Raw genomic sequence first — 18,724 nt, forward strand, 5'->3', positions numbered from 1 at the left:
GTCTGAAATTATCCAATGTGATAAGTTTTGTATGATTTGATTTGGAGTTTTTCTCAATTCAAATCTATTTCTTGAAGTAAGTTTCTTCTTGGTTTATGATTAAAAGGACTGAATTGGTTTGCTTCTTGGAGAGGCAGCACAGCTGCTTCCACAGCCAGGAGTTTACTACAACTTTGGAGACCCTGATGTGCTGGTTATTAGTGGGATTCATGCTGACAAGCTGAAATGCCTTCTCATGTTACCTGCCACAGAGAGTTCAGAAATAAGCCCTTATTTTTGATTCTCTCTCTCTTGCTTTCTCTCTACTGGGAGTTAAGGCACCGGGAAAAGCATCTTGTGCGACAATATCTTTAAAGAAGGAGGATAATGAGCAACTTATTACCTGTTATCCCTTGAGAGCATTATTTTATAAATGTCCTTTCTGTGAAGTTTTCCCAATGTTAACAGATTTGGTAAGGAAAAAGTCGTCTTCTTGCTCTATCACCTCTAAAATTTCCATGTGAAAATTCTTCCATGTTGTAAGAATTTTATTCTTTCTGCAAAATACAAGATCCAAATGGTTTGCACGTGACACATCGGGATGGATTCTAATGACTTCAGAATCTATCTGATTTAGGCACTAGGTTAGCCCTTCAGGAATTTGGGGAAAATTGAAAACAACAGCTTTGACAAGGTGAGAAATAAGGTCAGCTTGGTATTTCATTCAAACAGTGATGTCCTGGTGATTCCTTAGAATGACCTGCACTCAAAGAAACTTGTATCTTCATTAATGAAGATACACAATAATGAATAAATGTCACATGAGATCAACCTGGAAATGCACAGGCTGAGAGCCTGCCTAGAATAATGAAAACCTGTTTGGAGCTTTCTGACCTGTCAAGTGTCAGTCATGGCAGCAGGTATTCTCCTGGTTCGCAGCAGGATGGAGGAGAACCTCCTGTGCATTTTGCAAACACATGGCCTACTTTATGGAGTCACTCAGTATTCATTAAAATCCCCATCTATTTTTACCAGCATCAAAACACAACACATCTCCCCAAAAGAGTTTGTTTAATTTACATAGGAGAAGTCATCTGGCTCCCAGTTCACAGGGAGTTACTTGTACGTGTCTATTAAGTTTGGGTTGTCTTTTCAGGAATAGATCCAATACAGCTCTTAGGCATCAACATGCAAAACTGCAATCCAAATGTACTTGTTCAAGTGCCAGAAAGCCCTGGGGATGCCTAATATCACTAAATACTCCTGAACTTGACTTGATGGTTCACTAGGAGGCTGAAGATGTACTTCTGAACATGCCCAGAGCCTTCTGAATACATCACTTTTACCTTACCCTGACTAGGAACCAAACACCCAAAGGTTTTGAGCTGAGAGGTGTTGCCCAACGTGTGATCAGGATTGGGTTCACAAAATACTGCTTCTATTTCTTTCCTTTTAAAGACCTTGGTGGTGCAGTAAGTGTTGCCTACTTCATTTAACAGAAGTCCAACTGTTGAGCTCCTACCAGGAAAGTGGAGGCTATGGAAGATTTGCTCTTGATTCCTCCTGCTTTGGTGGGAAGGAAATTCTTGTAATGGAATTGGAACCCATGATTCCTCACCTACTTTAAACCCTATTCCTGTGTCTTTTAGTGGTTGCTAGATAAAAATACAGGACCATGCCAGTGTTAACTGTGTGGAGCCCAGTACTGTGTCACATCTCAGGGGAATGCCTTCCAACAAAGATGTGGAATCTTACTTTGCATTTCTGGTGACAAAAAACCTTTAACTCTTCTTAGCAGAAGAGTTAAACAGATTCAGCAGGAGTTGAGGGTACTTTTGGAGGGTGGAATGTGGGTCTCAATTCCTCCAGGGCTGGAAAGTGGCTGGATTTGGGTTCTTTCCTTCCCGTGCAAGTATTCTAGACAATAGGGTGCTGCAGGGAAGTTTGGTGTCACAACCACTCTTTTGAAAGAATACAGCCGTGGTCGGTTACCTTCAAGAACGAGCAAAAGCACTTAACTGTGCAGACGGGAACGCAAGGAGACAAAGGATCCACACCTGCAGTCTTAGGTCAGCGTGGGTTAAGATGGGGCAGTGTTTTCAAACCCATCACCATCCTGAGGATTTCCTCTAGGCTGGCTTTAGACACGTGCTTGTTGCCTGATTCTCCCCTCACACTGAAGGAGGAGCAAAAGTACATTGCCTTTGGTTTTGATTCTACCCAGGTGATCTAAAACTAATGTCTGAGACCTTTCTAGTGTCTAACCCCGTAAGTGGGCTGTAATTATCAAGAGATCAAAATTGCTAAGATCATCTTTCTAATTCTGTGAAGTATCTTAAAAACAACTAAAAAATGTTAACAACCTCAAGTCTCAGAGTTCAGATCAGAGTTCCAGTCCAGAGTTCCAGTCTCAGAGTTCCAGTCCAGAGACTGGAGTGGTTTTCTAAATTTAAGGTGTGCTAACACATTACCTCCATCTTTTCTTCTCATTTAATTCTACTACTTTTTTTTATTGTGTAGTTTTCTGGATAGTTAAAAAGGAACATTATCATCTTGGAGACGCAGTAGCAAGCACTTTAATTTTTGGAGAGCTTAGTTTTCTGTACAGTCACCTAGTACTTAGCGTTCTCAGCTTAAGTTTGCTCTCTAATAAAGGAGAGTGAAATGCAGATTGCATGAATTTTACAACATATAGGTACAACGCACAATTTCTTTTTCAGCTGATGAAGGAATTACTATCTAGACTAGATGACCTGTTCAGCAACAATATTAAGGATTTCAAGCATTTCATTATCCATGGGTGTTTCTATCCAGAATTTAGGCATAGTGTGTAATAGGATAATATTTATACACTGTGATCAAGTTAAATTTCTAGTAATAAAAATTGGAATGGGTTCAAGATGTTTTCTTAAATTACAGCAATAGATTAATGGAAGCATGAAGATAATTCTGAAACAAATTTTCTTTTAAGAGCTATATGTAATATAGCCTTTTTAGGTTCTTGGATTTTAGTAGCCAATACTGTTCTTTTGGTACATAATTATTTCTTTATCACAGATTACAAGTGCGTGATAATAAAATACAAAGTTGCAGATGGGTAATGTGATTATTAAGAGAACATAGGATTAACATCAGAAATCAATAAGATGTGTAGATTTAGATATACAAAGCAATCTAAAACATCTGGTGCAGCTATTTGTATTTAAGAGCTTCATAATTCAATGTTTTTATTACTTTGACTTGATTAGGTTTTTCTTTCTGTATTTCTTACAGCTGTGATATTATCCTGATAACAGTTGCTGGGATGAAACTCCTCCGTTCCTCATTTTGTAATCCTATTAATCAGTTTGTTACTTTGAGCTTTACCGTGATCTTCTTCAGATTTGACTATAGAGACATTTCAGAAAATTTCTTGCTGGATTTCTTCATGATGTCCATTGTGTTTCATAAGGCAAGTTTTATAACTACTGTCATTTCTTTGGAAAAATGTATTTCATAGCTTTGATTTATCTTCTCAGTGTCACTGTGCTGATCAATACGTGGTGGGATTTGTTAGAAATGATGCAGACTTGCATAGGCACAGATGATTGGTGTTATAGAGGAAAAAAATCTGTAAGCTAAAACCAAGGTTTCAGTTAAATGTCTTCTGGTTTTGTGCAATGTTTTGCATTTACTTTTTGTGCACAAGTTGTTACAGAAGTTCATAACTATCATTTTCAAGAGCAGAATCCTCAGTGAGATGGAAAGAGCCTCTTGGGTCATTAGTGCAGGGCTGCCCTCCAGATCAATTGCCTGGGTGTTTTTTATCTACGTTTCCTTTGAATGCCTCTTGTGTTCAACTCAACAACTTCCTTTGGGAAATTATTCCACTATCTAATCATTCTCAGGATAATAAATGTTTTCCTAATGTCAGACTTAACATTTTTCTTTTCCTAGTTTCTATTCATTATCTTTGTAATGCTGCCCGTAACCTTAACCTCAAAGCTCCTTCCTCTTTCTCATTGTTAACCCTTGGCTGCTATGGAGTGTATTCTAGTTGCATTAACTTCCAAAACAAGCAAACCAACAAAAACAAACCAAAACCAAAAAAAAAAACCACTTTCTGAATCATTTGGATCAGATCCTTCTTTGATCGACTATCTATGCTATTTCACTGGAAGAAGTAGATTTAACTGATACTTAGATAAAACATGAGAAAGTACTGAAGACTTGCCTGAAGCTTTTACCAATTCTTTCGCATTTTGCTTTTAAACTCGCTGGTCCCTGATTATCATAACATACAATACAGTTCGTCCAGAGGTAATTCTGGTGAGGTGCTTTTTTTTCTTGTCTTTTGTTGTTGATTTTGTTTCGTGGGTTTCTTTCACTAAAATCTTCCTGCTGTAAATGTATGACCCAGCTAACATCACTTCTTTTCTGAGAGAAGAAAGACACGGTTCCATATTGACTGTAGTATGTTCTGTGGGAGATGCCTATCAATGCGTACATGTATTAAGCCCTTCTCTACAAGGAGCATCAGCTAACACTGCTGCTCCCACCCACACGAAGTTTCAGCCTTCCTGAGGAAAAGCCCAGTTTATTGGTGGTACGTTGGTGGTTCCCAGTCACTCAGGCGAAGTGCAAAGCAGAAGTTGAAAGCTTTCTTCTGGTTTATTTCTGTGCTGCTGTAAAGGAGGAGGGCAAGGGAGGACTAACAGCAAGGTTGTGAGGCATCATGGCCTTTTATTTTTTTTCTTGGGCCACTGTCCAGCAGTAGCTTCACCTTTATAAAGCCTCCAATCCTCAGTCCAGTACTGTTGCTCTGCTGCACCACCTCTGTGCTGGGGTGAGAAGGCAGGGAATAGGGGTGAAAGGAGGAAGAAAAGGAGCAAGAAGAGCTTTACAACCATCTTTTAAGCCCTGCTTTAGAAAGAACCACTCCCTACCACATACTATGTGATCCTAAAATAGGGTCAGAGTAACTTTTAAGCTTCTTACCTCTGAGGGAAGATGAGCAGAGAAAGTGATACAGAAGTTGGTTGTCTCATGGCAGTTTTTCAATTACTTGTTGCACTACTGTGTTCCCTATTGAAAAGGCGTGTGTGTATTTTTATCGCCAAAGAAGATTGTCGATCATGTGCTTCAATAGAAACACTATGTCCAGTTAACAACTTATTTAGCCCTAAACATAATTCTCCAAAAACCTCTTTATGGGATCAAAAAATGAGCACCAGGCTTGGAAGTTGCAGGATTCATGATTTTTTTTTTTGAAAATGTTGATCTTGTGAGTGTATCACAAAATACTGGTGTCGGCTATTGTGTTGTGGTTTTTTTTTTTTTTTGGAAGAGAGACGTAAAGGCTTTTCAGTGTTCATTGGGTGGGGTTTTTTTGGAGTTGCTTTATTAGTCTGGATCTACTGTTCACTGTACAAAGACAAGTGATAACAATAAGAATGAGATAAAGAAGGATGTATACCAAATTAAGTAGAGATGTGTGCTAGAATAACTACTACTTTCTAGTACAGGCTTTCAACCTAGTAGAGATGTGTTTTTAAAATGCAGTTTTAGCATTGATCTGTCATCTTCATATCTCATTAAATCTGAAATTTTTCAGGTCATTAGTTTATCAAATGGACTTGTCCTTGTTCCATTTTAAAAAAATGAAATTAAATGGTTGAATTATTTATATTACAAAAGCACATGCACTGTTTCACAGTGATCATTAAAGCCAATCTGAAAAATAGCATAGCAGATGATAGCAATTAAAGTCCTATTAATAAAGAACATATTTTCTTTACTGTAATTAAGGTCTGAGCCTTTATTAGCTCAATATTGTGGAACTTTTTTAAAGGATATGCTCACTTGAGGATAAAGATGATACGTGTATTCCATACTACAGGCACTAAGCAAACTGCATCCACTTCTGTACCTAAAAGCATTATGGGTCTTCACAAATTCTGTCCATCTGTAGTTCAGTCACTTTTATGTTTGCAGCTATTTTTAAAAAAGATAAAGACAAGAACCAGAATAGTTTCTGTTGTCTTCGCCTTTTGCTATGCAGAAGTTATCACACAATCATGGCTGTTATCTGCTTGCTTTTTGAAAGTGTCAGCTTTCTACCATCAGAATTATGGAACCCTACAAGTACTATAATTTAGTCATAGTGATGGCAATTTTTCAGCATGGTTACCCCGCAAAAAATTATTTGTATGCTGTCAGAGCAATGCGGCAGTAAGCATTTACTTTCTTCTGCCAGCCACTGGAGAAAGTGTCTAAATTCAACAGACATTCACAAACAACTGTGCTAGTGCTAGTGAATCTTGAAGCAGATTGTGTTGAATAAAACTCTGCTAATAACGTTGGCTGGGATATTGCTGAATATCTGATTGTGCTTCTCTCATTTTCCCCATTGTGCAGTTGATTTAATGTACTTTAGTAAAATCAGATGCTCCGAATGAGCATATTGCTTCTCTGAAGAAGTTGAGGCATGGAAGTCCGAATCACTGCACAGAGATTATCTGTTTGCAAATATCCAAATCACCCACACTGGGGTGACAGAGAGAACAAGGGAGTCTATTCAGTTCTGTTTCTGAGGCTTTTTTAACCAACATAAATTTTTGGTCTGTTTTAACATATGATTATTAATACCACATGATTAATTCACTTTTTTTTGAAACAGCTGTTCACGTTCTGACCAGTTTTCAGAATGTGAAAAATTAATGCTAGAAGTTCATTAGCCATATGTTGAGTATGCTATTTTGTCTTTCAAATTACTGTAGGAAGGGAACAGGGTAAACATTTAGAAAAGACTTTATTTTTAATAATGATTACAGCTTTCAAACCAAGTGGAACAAGACTTCTCAATCTTTCTTATTCCAGGACATTCCATGTAGCCACCCACGGTTTGTCTTGTTGGCTACAGCCCGGGATTCTGCTGTCTGAAACTCCCATTGTGTATAGTCTTTAAATCAGAGCTGAATGGCCTTTTAAAAATATGGTTGGTCATTCAAAAACTGTGGGTGTAATGCTCTGAAGTATACTCTACAGGAAGTTGAACTGGATAATCAAGACAGCCTTCGTGGTCTATATGATTCCATGTAAACTTCTGATATAAGCCAGTTGTTCTCTTGGACTTTTGAGGAAATGCTATAGTATTATAGTGTATTATAGTGTAGCAGTGCGAAGGTTAATAAGATGTTCATACTAGGTCAAATAGGAAAACCACATGTAATTGTGAATATATTCTTCACATATTACACACATAATTACAAACGTAATTGTGAATATATTCTTCACAGGCACACTGAAGATGGAATCTATACCGGGGCTTAGCAGATTTCTTTGTAGACACCTAACAGTAAGAATTTTTTTCTGTAATAGGATGGAAACTGTGGGAATATTAACCAGTTTGGGGATAGGGAAAGAATACACGGTTGTGCAATGGTGATAAGATGGACCTTTCTTATAATGGTGAAAAGATGGATCTCTGATTTCTACTGAGGAAAAATTCTAACATACATAACACACACATGAGAGGGAGAGCATATGAAGTGTGATATAACTCACCAAGTCCATCTTTCTCAATGCAATTTTTTTCAAAAAAAAAAGGAATGTGCCCAGCACTGTCGCACTGTCCTCCTTGGCAGCTGTGTGAGCTGCTTTTAAAGGATGTCTGGAATAACAGCTGTTGAAGTCAAGAATGAAGAGGTATTGTTAAGTGTGATTTAGAAATCAATGCAAATAATTTTAGAACAGCCAGGATATTGGTTTGGAACTGGCTAAGTGTTAACAAAAATGCCTAGGGCAAGGCTTGTCCCCAGCTCTCTTCTGTGTTCTAAAGATACAGCTTTGCATTTCATCCAGTGCCATGTGCATCTCTTGTTGGTGGAGAAGTGTGATACTGTCTTCCTGAACTACTTTTGGAGCCTCAGATGGTGCCAATGTTGATCTGAGGAAGCAAAGAGATCAATGGCTGGGGAAGGAAGAAGAGACACATCCACTTCTTTCTTTGTGATGTTTGTATCTGGCAGTGTATAACTAAGGCCAACTCTACCTCAGTTGTAATATCCAGCAGGCAGTGTTCAAAGTTGTTTCTCTGCAATTAAAAAACACAGCACCCGGTTTACTTTTCTGCAGTTGCAGACTTCCTAGGCAATGCTGACCATAGCAACACATCCCTCATGCCTGTGGATGGACGCCTACAAGAAGTCACAAAATGGTCCACTGAAAGAGTCACCATGTCTTAAAACAAGGTGGTACCCAAGGGTCAGTCCATGCTGCTTCCCAGAAAATTAAGATTCACAAGCTTAGGGCAAACTGGACACCAGCAAGCTCTCAGATGGACTTAGCTGGGTTCTTAAATAAGCTTAGGAATGTTGAGGTATTGCTACCAAAGTAGACCTCAGTGGTCTGGCTGTATGGATGAATCCTTTTCAAGGAAACATGCATAGGTATGCAGTTTGAATCTTGAGCATGTAGCATTAACTAACTTGTCTGAATGGGGCTGCTGGGAAATCAGCCTGTTTCCATTTTTCCTCCAGCTATATCTTTCTCAGAGCCATAGAAAAGATCCACATGCATGTAAATGAGGAAAAGTGGTCCTTCTCCAGTGACACAGATCGAGAACTTTAAATTCTTGCCATTTTTTAATACAGAGGGAGAGGATCTCTATCAGCAGACAAAGAGTATTATAATTTCTCTTGACTGGAGTGCCTCTTCCCTGCATTCCCTCTCTTATATGATCTAGTTGGTTAAAGAAACTGCCCACATATTTCATGCTGCGCTACACAGATACCTTTTTGGCTTGATAAAATCATCTTATCTAGTATTTCATACCAGATTGCCAGTACAAATGCGTGGAGCAGGTTTACAATCTACTTCAAAAATGTTTGAGTTTCTTATACCTGTGCTACAGCCATTCACGTAGGCCAGCACTAGGTCTGCAGCACCCATCTAGGCCTGGAGCAAGCTGATCATCTTGCCTCTTTCTTCTGTACTGTAATTGGATTTTATGTGCCTGACAGTGGTTTTCAGCATGCAACTTCTTGGCTATTCAAGTTGAACTTCATGATACAGGACTTCAAGGATGGAAATAGCTACTGCAAGAATAGCACTTATGCCGAGATTGTAAGTGCTGTTCTGATCCCCTCAGTCTGTAAGCATCTAAGATGGCATTGCCCTTGCAATCAGTGTTGGTTGCTTCTGGCAATCTCTATGGGTGTTTTTGTTGTTGTTGTTAGTTTTTGTCTGTCTGCTCACAACTGGGAGCAAACAGCAGCATGTTGGAGGTTCCTGTATGCCGAGCTGTTATAAGAGTTGGTTCTTTTACCTGTGACTTTCATATGCAGAGCACAACTCAGATGACATACCTGTTGAATTCTGCACTTCGGAATATCAGTTTTTGACAAATCCTCTCAGCTTCCTTTAAACCCCAGAGGAGCCACCCCTAGCTTACACACTCATCTACTACACCCATCCTGAAGGGAATGATAAGACCCACTGTCATTAACCCTCTAATGTATAGGAACACAACTTCATATCTCTTTCAGTGCCTTGTATGTTACTGGCAGGCAGTCTAATGGCCTCTTAATTTGTGTGTGTGGATGAACTAATTAGCAATACTAAAATATGAAATCACCTTATATTTTCTGATAGTCAAATCCACTGAGGGCTCTGAATTTGTCTTCATGCATAAGGCAAAATAATCAAAGAACCAGAGCTTGTTAAATTTGCCTTCATTAACACTGAATTCATTTGCCTAAATACTCTTACCCCTGCTGAGCTCACTTAAGAATACAATTTCCCTGTCTGATATTTCTTCTTCCTTCCCAGAATACATTTTCCAGCTAATAAGGAATCCTTTTTTTTTTCCACTTTGCATTTTATACAAACTTTTCTCTTTCTGTATGCTTCTTTTTGCCATAGTATCCAATGTCACATATTTATGAAAGATTATCTTGATGTCAAAGTAACTCTAGCTAAGACACCAGCTTGTAGCAACCTGCCAGACGTGTTGATCAGGCTTAACTCTGTAAGAGTTCAACATCTACAGCACAGTCCCTTGGACAGGGAAGAAATTATGCATGTCATCTTATTTTCATTCATTTTATGAGAAAGCACTGCCAAGTGCATTGACCTTCTTAGCGCTTTGTTAAGGTAATTAACCGATCGGATCTTTTTATTGCCTTTGCGGCAATAAAACTCTTGGTTTGTCTGAGTGTTCCAGTGGATTTAGGTGCTACTTGTAAGTCAAAAGCCTCACTCTTTTTCCTGTCTCCTTCTGATTTTTCATCCTATTCTAAATCTGATGTTTCACTTCAAAGCTTCTGGCATTAAGTCTTTAATTCTTATTTTAATCCATTTCTTGCCATCCAGGCATACTGAAATCCAGTGTCTTAATCAGCTGCACCTTCTTTGCTCACAGCTGTTTCCTCAACTTTTGATATCTGGTATATAAACCCTGTTAAGACACTTTCTGCTGAGTAAAATACCCAAGGCTACATCTGATATTTGGCAGGATAATCCCAGCGGTATTTTCTGTAGACTCCTTAACTCCCTTGAGCATTGTACAGTTCATGTTTCCTGTGAATATTGGAGAAGTGGTTTAATTGATTTTTCATTCAGTGTTCTGTCACTGACCTCTTTGTTAGCCTTCACTCCCCAATGCTATTCCCCAGTTTAATTTTCTCTCTATTTTTGGTGTGTTTTTTCTTTAGATTAGGACAAACAAACATGGGTGCAGGAGGATGTACACCTGCTCCCTGGGTCTGTCTGGCTCACTACATATTGAGGACAACACTCATTTATATTCATGCTGTTAGAGCCTTGTGCTGTATATGTTGATGCAAGCACTGAGAGAAAAATCTTGAGTATCTGGTGCTTCTGCATACAACTCTGTGCATTTTTATGTCTACTTTATCTAAAGGAAATTTCTAGAAAGGTGCAGTCTTGGCAGGAGCCGTACCAGTGAAGGGAAGGCTTCGCTGAAAAAGCTGGATCGGTACAGCTCCCAGCTGATTTACTTCACTTGTCCAGCCCTCTGCAAATTAAGCTGATTATCTGTGATCTTGTCCTTTTTGCCCATCTTGGGGAAATATGGGAGATGGTTTCTTTTAGTACCACAGTCTCCTTCCCTGGGCTTTTGCTGTCAGCTGACAATGTTGGAAGAAGCAGCCTCTGCCATGAGCATATCCAGGGCTGTTATGTTTTATCATCTTCATATTGTCATAATCCTCATCATATTTATGCCTGATGATTAACATTTAACCTAAAATTTAAGGCTTCAGAGACTTGTTACTCTACCTGTTTAAAACATACCTGTTTTGTATACCATTGATGTTAGGTGCTGAACAGTGTTTCAGAAATATAATCCTACAAGATTTGGTATCAGAGCCTTGGACCGATTATAATTTGATCCTCTACTATATGTTACATTAGACAACGATGTTGAAATTCCACAATATAAAGGCTTCAAATGTCTGTAAGCAGAAGCAAATAAAGACAGCCTGGAAAGTATTTGTTGTAGATTCAAACTTAGCTCTATTCAAATACACAATAAAATGTCATAATGACTTATGCAGAAGCACTAAAAAGATTTAATATTTCTAGTAAATCTTGTTTTTTAGGATTTTGTAGGTGAAAAGTGTTTCAAATGGCATTAAATAAAAACTAGAAAGTCAATGATCTGCAAAGCAAACCCACAAACTAGAATAAAATTATTTCACCCAAGTTTAATTTCACATCCATAAACATGTACATACTTGCAATGTTTCTATCTTAATACATCTTAAATTTTATTGACATAAATATACATATAAATGCAAATAAAGAAAAATAAATGTACCAGTAGATATCAGAATTTACTCCCAAGATTACTCCAGCTACCAATTGACTGGAATTAGCTTAACGTGAAAAATTAAATGCCTGTGTCATAGTTCCCCCCCTGACCCCCAGTATCTGAAGATCTTAGTTCAAGGCTCAATTTCTCAGGATCTAAACAGGATTATAAAGAAATAACTTTTCAAAGCAGTGAATAATGGGTTTCTACATTTATGGTTTTTTTAATCTCTCATTTTTGTGTTGCACACAGAGCATGTAGCCATATGTGTATGACAGTTATTTTTGTTTAAAACCAATGTGTGCATATACTTCTTTAAAACAGAGTAAAATTCAAGCTTAGCAAGAAAATTTTAATGTTTATGCATTATTTAGTCCCAGTATTGCCAAGGAGTCTGCCCACACAGAGTCCTAACAGATGCTAGACAGATAGACAGGCTGCCAAAGGCTGAAGGCATTGCATAGTCTCCATCTCACATTCAGTGTCTTTTAAATTCAGCTGTTAATCTCTGTCTAGATCATTGAGATATAACAAGCTGGGAAAAAGAGATGACATTTTAGTGGTGTTTCAGACTCCCAAAATCTTTTTTAATATTAATTTCAATTCACATTCCTAATTTGTAGTAGTATTTAATTTTGGTTAAGTAAGAATAACCAGATGTAAAAGAAATCCTTAAAAAAGTAAGTCTTTGCTTCTACTTTTTGTATAGCCACATAGAAAACTAGTTTATGCACCAGCAGTCTGTAGGGGCATCAGAACCCACAGAAGACTTAAGGATGATGAAGGTGATAAAATGTGTTGTGTCCATATAAAATAAATATAAAAGAAAGATGCATATTCTGCATTTTCACTTGACAGTAGTGGGAAAGTGGTAGTTTAAATTCACTGAGTATATTGATAAGTTAAACTCTTTATCGAAGACTTAACTGTTTACGGTGCAAAACTGTCATATGAGTAAAGGTATCTAGGAACATTAGAACTTTGTACCCTAAAAATATGTATCATATTTCTGCTTAATGAACTGTAGAAAATATTGAAGTTCTAAGAAAGTGTAATATAAATATTCACTGATAAATCATGCTAAACTGGGATGTTGAAGTCTCAAATAAAAATTAGTCTTTTATATGTGTTTAAGGAAGTTATGAAGATGGGAAAAACTTGGCACAGATTTTTTTAAACCCTTTCCCTTCAAATGGGAAGCTTCCCCCTTTTGTAACCAGCACTGTTTGAAAATATACTTCACATCTATCAAGAGCAAGTTATTACCCTCACTCAGAACAAAACTTTACTGAGCATAAATTTCATGTTTCACAGAATCACAGAATGGTTGAGGCTAGAAGGTACTTCTGAAGTTTGTCTTGTCCAACCCACCTGCTTAAAAGCAGGTTCAGCTATAGTAGATTGCTCAGAGCTGTGTTCAGCATAGCTGAGTTTTGAATATTTCCAAGGATGGAGATCCCACAACCTCTCTTGGCAACCTGTTTTAATGCGTGACCACCCTCACCATAGAAAGTCTTCACATGTTCAGTTTCCTCCATCTCAGTTTGTGCCTGCTGTCTCTGGGCCCTGTCACAGGCATCACTCACCTTCTTTAGTCCCCTGCATCATACATTTATACACACTGGTAAGATCCTTCACAAGGATCCTTATTTTCTTGAGGCTAACCAATCCCAGCTCTCTTAGCCTGTTCTCATATGTCATATCCTTCAGTCCTTTAATCATCTTCAGGGCCCTTCGCTGGACACGACCCAGTAGCTCCACGTCTTTCTTGTACTGGAGAGCCCAGAAGTGGACACAGCACTCCAGGTGTGGTCTCACCAATGTTGAATAGAGGGTGAAAGGGTTGCCTTCCTCAACCTGTGACACCACTCATCCCTGGATTGTTAACTGCAAAGGGGTTCCTGAAGTCGTGCTAGTAAAGACCAAAGCAAAGAAGACATTTAGTACCTTGTCCTTCACCAGGTCCCCTCCCCATTCAGCAGTGGGTCCATGCTTTCCCTAGTCTTCCTTTTACTGCTGATAGACATGTAGAAATCCTTCCTGTTGCCCTTCACCATCCTCACTCGATTTAACTCCAGATGGGTTTGGCTTTCCTAACCCATTCTAATTCTAATTGGTTCTGACAATTTAAAAGGTGTTGAAGGCTTTCCTCTTATACTAGTGTCTTATGATTACTGAAGACCGAAATGCAGTTAGTCATTCTCTTATTTCAACTACAGCTGTTTCTGAGGATCAGCTTCCTTGTGTTTATATGTAGGCAAACTTTAGCAGCTTCAGTTTTTCTGTGAGTAAAGCAATAGCACTTTGTCGATCCTTGGAGTTCCTATATCAGATAGAGAGGAAAATATGTAGTAAATTGGCTAAAACTGATAAGGAGCAATAATTTTCCGTATGTTTCTAGGAAAAAAAAAAAGAGAGAAAGTAAACCCAAATCCCGCCTTCCTAAATCTCTGTGTTGTAGTCTCTAGATGGCATTACCTTTAGTAAGTATATTTAGATATGTAAAATGGTAATGGCAAGTTTCCTTTAAGGTGTTTTGCAGAGCATGCCCTGGCAACAGTAATTTAAGAAGTTCTAGAGGCACTTGACAACTCTTAATGAAAGCAATAGCTTGAAAATCACACATTTCTAGGCCCTTAGGTGCAGTGTTGCAAGGCTCTCAAAAACCAAGAGAGGTTCACTTGAGTGTTCTTGCGAATGAAAACAAGCTCCGTTGCATCTTTTGTAGGAACAGTAGCTCAGAGGCAACTGCTGAAAGAAACAACAGTAAGTTCAAGCAGTGGTGAACGTAGAAATTGTAGGGTTTGCTGCAAGCAGTGGGCAGTTTAGGCTCCATGGCCTATTTTGCAAGAATTTGTAAATATTAAAGAATGATGAAAATGATGTAACGGAACAAGAAGCCAGGAGGGTCTCCTCCTGGATTTGGTTTCCTAGCAAATGCAAAACCTGCATTTTATTTGAGGTTTGAAAACCTTTTGATGAACCCTGAGCTTTGAGCACAGCTGGGGTGATTTATGACTGTGATTTCAATCTGTAGCGGGCAGAACTGTACTGGGTTATGCTGCAGTTCTGAATTTTTGAGGTTTCACTTGAGTCATTAGCTTTTTCAGCCCTTCACTTAAATTGTTAGTGGATATAATTTTTCTCCCAGCTGTTCATTCAGACATTTCAGATAAATAAAAATGAAGCAATGCAAAGCAACCCCCCAACCTCCTAAACAGGGTTCAAATAAATAGAAGTCAGTTCTAGTTTCAGTTCAGTTTTACTTGCCCACTTTTATCTGATGTAGTTTTCGAGTCCTGTAGTATTTTTGAGAGAAAACAAAGTTGACAAGATTTGAATTTCTCATGGTTAAACTAAGCAAGGGTAACCAGGCTGTGCCTTGAAGAGATCATGTAGCTTGTTTTTATGAGCTTTGGTGGTTTTAAATAATATGCCTGTGCAAAATTAACAGAAGCTGTATTTTGCATATTTCACCTACTTTGAGTCGTGCCAAAGCACAGAATACACGAGAAGCACTGCTTCCACTGCAATTGGAAGGTTTATCAGTTAAAACTGGAGTGTGCTCTGCCTGTGCGATCGTTTGGTGACACAGAGACCAAAACATTTGAATGTTGTTAGTCATTCTGTGCCACCCTCCCAGTTCATTTGCAACTATTTACAAAAGAATTGGTAGGAAAGCTCAGGGAAACATCTTGTAAGTGCATTACTGATGTGGATACAGATGGTCAAGCGTTATATTGGGGGTGGAAACATAGAGGCACGTGAAATGAGTTAACCAGTGAAGGTGCATCCTCGCTGGCTGTCAACACAGTAGTGAATAAATTGTGCTTATGACCATGTTGTGCTGCTGAGGCAGCTGTCATGGAGAAGCTTGTGTCCCTGCTAGTCAACTCTCCCAGCTTGTATGCAGGTGGAGGTATGGAGCTGCCAGCTGGGTGTGGGCCATGGAGGAGTTTCATTCCAAACCATGCCTGGGAATTGCTTGAAGATTGCTGGCTGAGCTGGACCAAAACCTTGCTAGGGACCTTTCTACCAGTTTAAGAACATACACAATACCCATGTCTGGGTGCGTTGCCTGGAAGTGTTTAATATACCAGTATTGACATAGCTTTAGTGTCTTTTGGGATACTGGCACTGTCTTATTTTTCATTAACTCGGTTAAAAGATTTATTACGGGAAATTCAATGTGTATGTGCTATGTGAGCATGAAATATTGCGTGTACTCCTGGTTCATTCTCAACTTGTGTGTGTGTTGAGCACTAATGACTATTGATGGCCAAATCTTTCCCAACAGTGTGTCAGGAACCCGCACTGCAATATGAATCTGATAGCCCAATGCAGGCAAGACAAAAGATCTGTTCTGGCCTGATGCCAAGAGAGCTGGCAGAAAAGAAAAATGTGTTCCAGGAAATAAGTACATATCATTCTTGAATCAGAAGCTGCTAGTTGCAGCACCAAGTATATTTTACAGGAAGCAAAAGCAAATTCAATGTTTTCCAATTTGTCCAGTGCCACAATAAAAAATCACATTAGTGCAGCATGTTTATGGTAGGATGGTTTGATCCTGAAAATGCAGCTACAATTCAGGGTTAATGCCAAGCATATGCTCAGATAGTGATAGCATCTCCTACTGATTCAACAAATAAGATTCTTGTGTTTGTGAGAAATGTGCTTAGTTTCCATGTGCAGAGCCACATGCATCACACTTAGAGCTTCCTTTTTTTCTATATCCACTTTCTCCTGGGGTCTCTTCTGTAATACTCAGGTCTCTTCCTGGCAATGTGATATATGCAGCAAAAATCAGAACCTGTAGTCCTGCTTCACAGCAGCAGGAAACGTGTTTTCCCAATGAAAACAGACATGTTTTTGCAGAAAGGTAATCTGGTACCTCAGTACGGTGATTAAGAATACACCTAATTGTAAGTGTGAATTTCAAATGAAGAATATATTTTTGTACCTTACTAAAGTAAAGCAGTAATGCCAATGAAAGATAATGCAATGTAAGCTATCTCACATTCATTCCAGTGCACGGTTTTAAAAGATGTGTTATTTTCAGATATTATTAGTTAAAACTTACCTCATTGCCTAAAATGTCACCATGTGGTTTTTGTTGTGTTTTGTTTGTTTGTTTGTTTTTTTTTTTCTTCCAGCTGTGGGACCTACTGCAAAAGTTACAGTTCATCATGACGTACATCGCTCCCTGGCAGATTGCGTGGGGGTCGTCGTTCCATGTCTTTGCTCAGCTCTTTGCAATACCTCATATCCTTTATAAATTTATTCTTCTTTATTCTCAAATTCCTCTTCATGTATATAATTTATTTACAGTGTTTGAACAAGGTGTGAAGTTTCCAGGTAACTTGTATTTTAAAGTGTGAAAATGCTTAAAACACCTCCTGGGGAATATAGCTTTCTCTATTTTTTGACTGTATGGGATTTGAAACTGGGAAACCAAGTTCTGACTCAGACTGCTTTATTTATACTTGCCTACTTCTCACCTAGTCACATACTTCCACAGTTCACAGCACTGACTTCTGATGTGTCTGGAAATAAATGGTATGGCTGGCATACTACGTTCAGCTTGGGTGGACTTTTATGTACACAGAAGCTAGTTTTGTAAAGTGTTGGTCATATTGCTGATTAAGCTCTGAAGTATTAAGTACTTCCTCAGTTGCTTCCAGTTAGTATCTCAAATACAAATTCATGTCAGTGAGCTAATTCCTGTTGCAACTGTCCTGATTTATTTACTTATTGCACTTCAGAAGACGGATTTTACTATTTCTGTGTATGTTTTTCACTGTGGGACTGAAAAGCATTCTCCTTTTTTACATTTCCACTGTGTTTTATAAGTATGTTCATCAATGCTAAAATACTTCAGAAACTGTTTCAATGCCCATTCCAGGGCTATGACGTTGTCATAGAGAAGATTTTCTGAACAAAAATGTGTCACTTTAAGGTCTAAATCAGTTAGAATCTTGATGTAATATGGGGAAAAGACAATTAAAAAAAAAAACACAACACTTTAACTGATCAAATTTAACTTTATTGGTATGTAAAGCATTTTCAGAGACTACCTTTTAATTTCTTCCTTCCCTTCCAACCAAAATTGTAGCAAAAGAGTTGGGTGGTTGTTGTGGTTTAACCCGGCTGGCAGCTAAACACCACACAGCCGTTCGCTCACCCTCCCCCCTCCCTCTCTGGGATGGGGGAGAGAAACGGGAAAGTGAAGCCGGTGAGTTGAGATAAAGACAGTTTATTAAGACAGGAATATAATAATAACAATAATAATAATAGTGATAATGATAATAGTATTAATAATAATAATGTGTAAGAAACAACTGATGCACAATGCAATTGCTCACCACCCGCTGACCGATGCCCAGCCTATCCCCGAGCAGCCGGCCCCCCACCCCGGCCAGCCACCCCTATATATTGTTTAGCATGACGGCAGATGGTATGGAATACCCCTTTGGCCAGTTTGGGTCAGCTGTCCTGGGTCTGTCCCCTCCCAGCTCCTGCTGCACCCCCAGCCTGCTCGCTGGCAGGACAGAGCGAGAAGCCGAAAAGTCCTTGGCCTGGTGTAAACGCTGCTCTGCAACAATTAAAACATCAGCATGTTATCAGCGCTCTTCTCATCCTAATCCAAAACATAGCACCCTACCAGCTACTAGGAGGAAAATTAACTCTGTCCTAACTGGAACCAGGACAGTGGTTTTAGTTCAGACCTACTGAAGAATTTTCTTAGTACTGCTTATTAAATATATACATTTAAGTCTTTGTCCCTTTCATCTCACAGAGAGTGTATTTTCCCCCTTGAGTGATTTTTTTTCCCTTTTGCTCTTTGCTCTGATATACTGAATTATATGCCGCATTGATTAACTGTTTTTGTTTAGAGTTAGGAAATATAAATGGGAGTCTTGAACAGAGAGA

The 18,724-nt window shown here is 38.7% G+C and overlaps 1 protein-coding gene across 10 annotated transcripts in view; it reads left to right on the forward strand.

Moving 5' to 3' along the window:
- PCNX2 (pecanex 2) overlaps positions 1–18,724 on the forward strand; it is a 159,500-nt gene that overhangs the window by 82,817 nt on the left and 57,959 nt on the right. For all 10 annotated transcript variants that reach the window (XR_010830285.1, XM_066994046.1, XM_048047223.2 and 7 more), the window contains 2 exons: positions 3,253–3,430; positions 16,948–17,056. Coding sequence is in view for 9 of the 10 variants with exons in the window: in XM_066994046.1 (XP_066850147.1) it covers positions 3,253–3,430; positions 16,948–17,056 (287 nt within the window). In the remaining variant the exon portion in view is untranslated. The remainder of the gene's footprint in view (positions 1–3,252; positions 3,431–16,947; positions 17,057–18,724) is intronic.

Source organism: Anser cygnoides, chromosome 3 (assembly GCF_040182565.1).
Source record: "Anser cygnoides isolate HZ-2024a breed goose chromosome 3, Taihu_goose_T2T_genome, whole genome shotgun sequence".
NCBI lineage: Eukaryota > Metazoa > Chordata > Aves > Anseriformes > Anatidae > Anser > Anser cygnoides.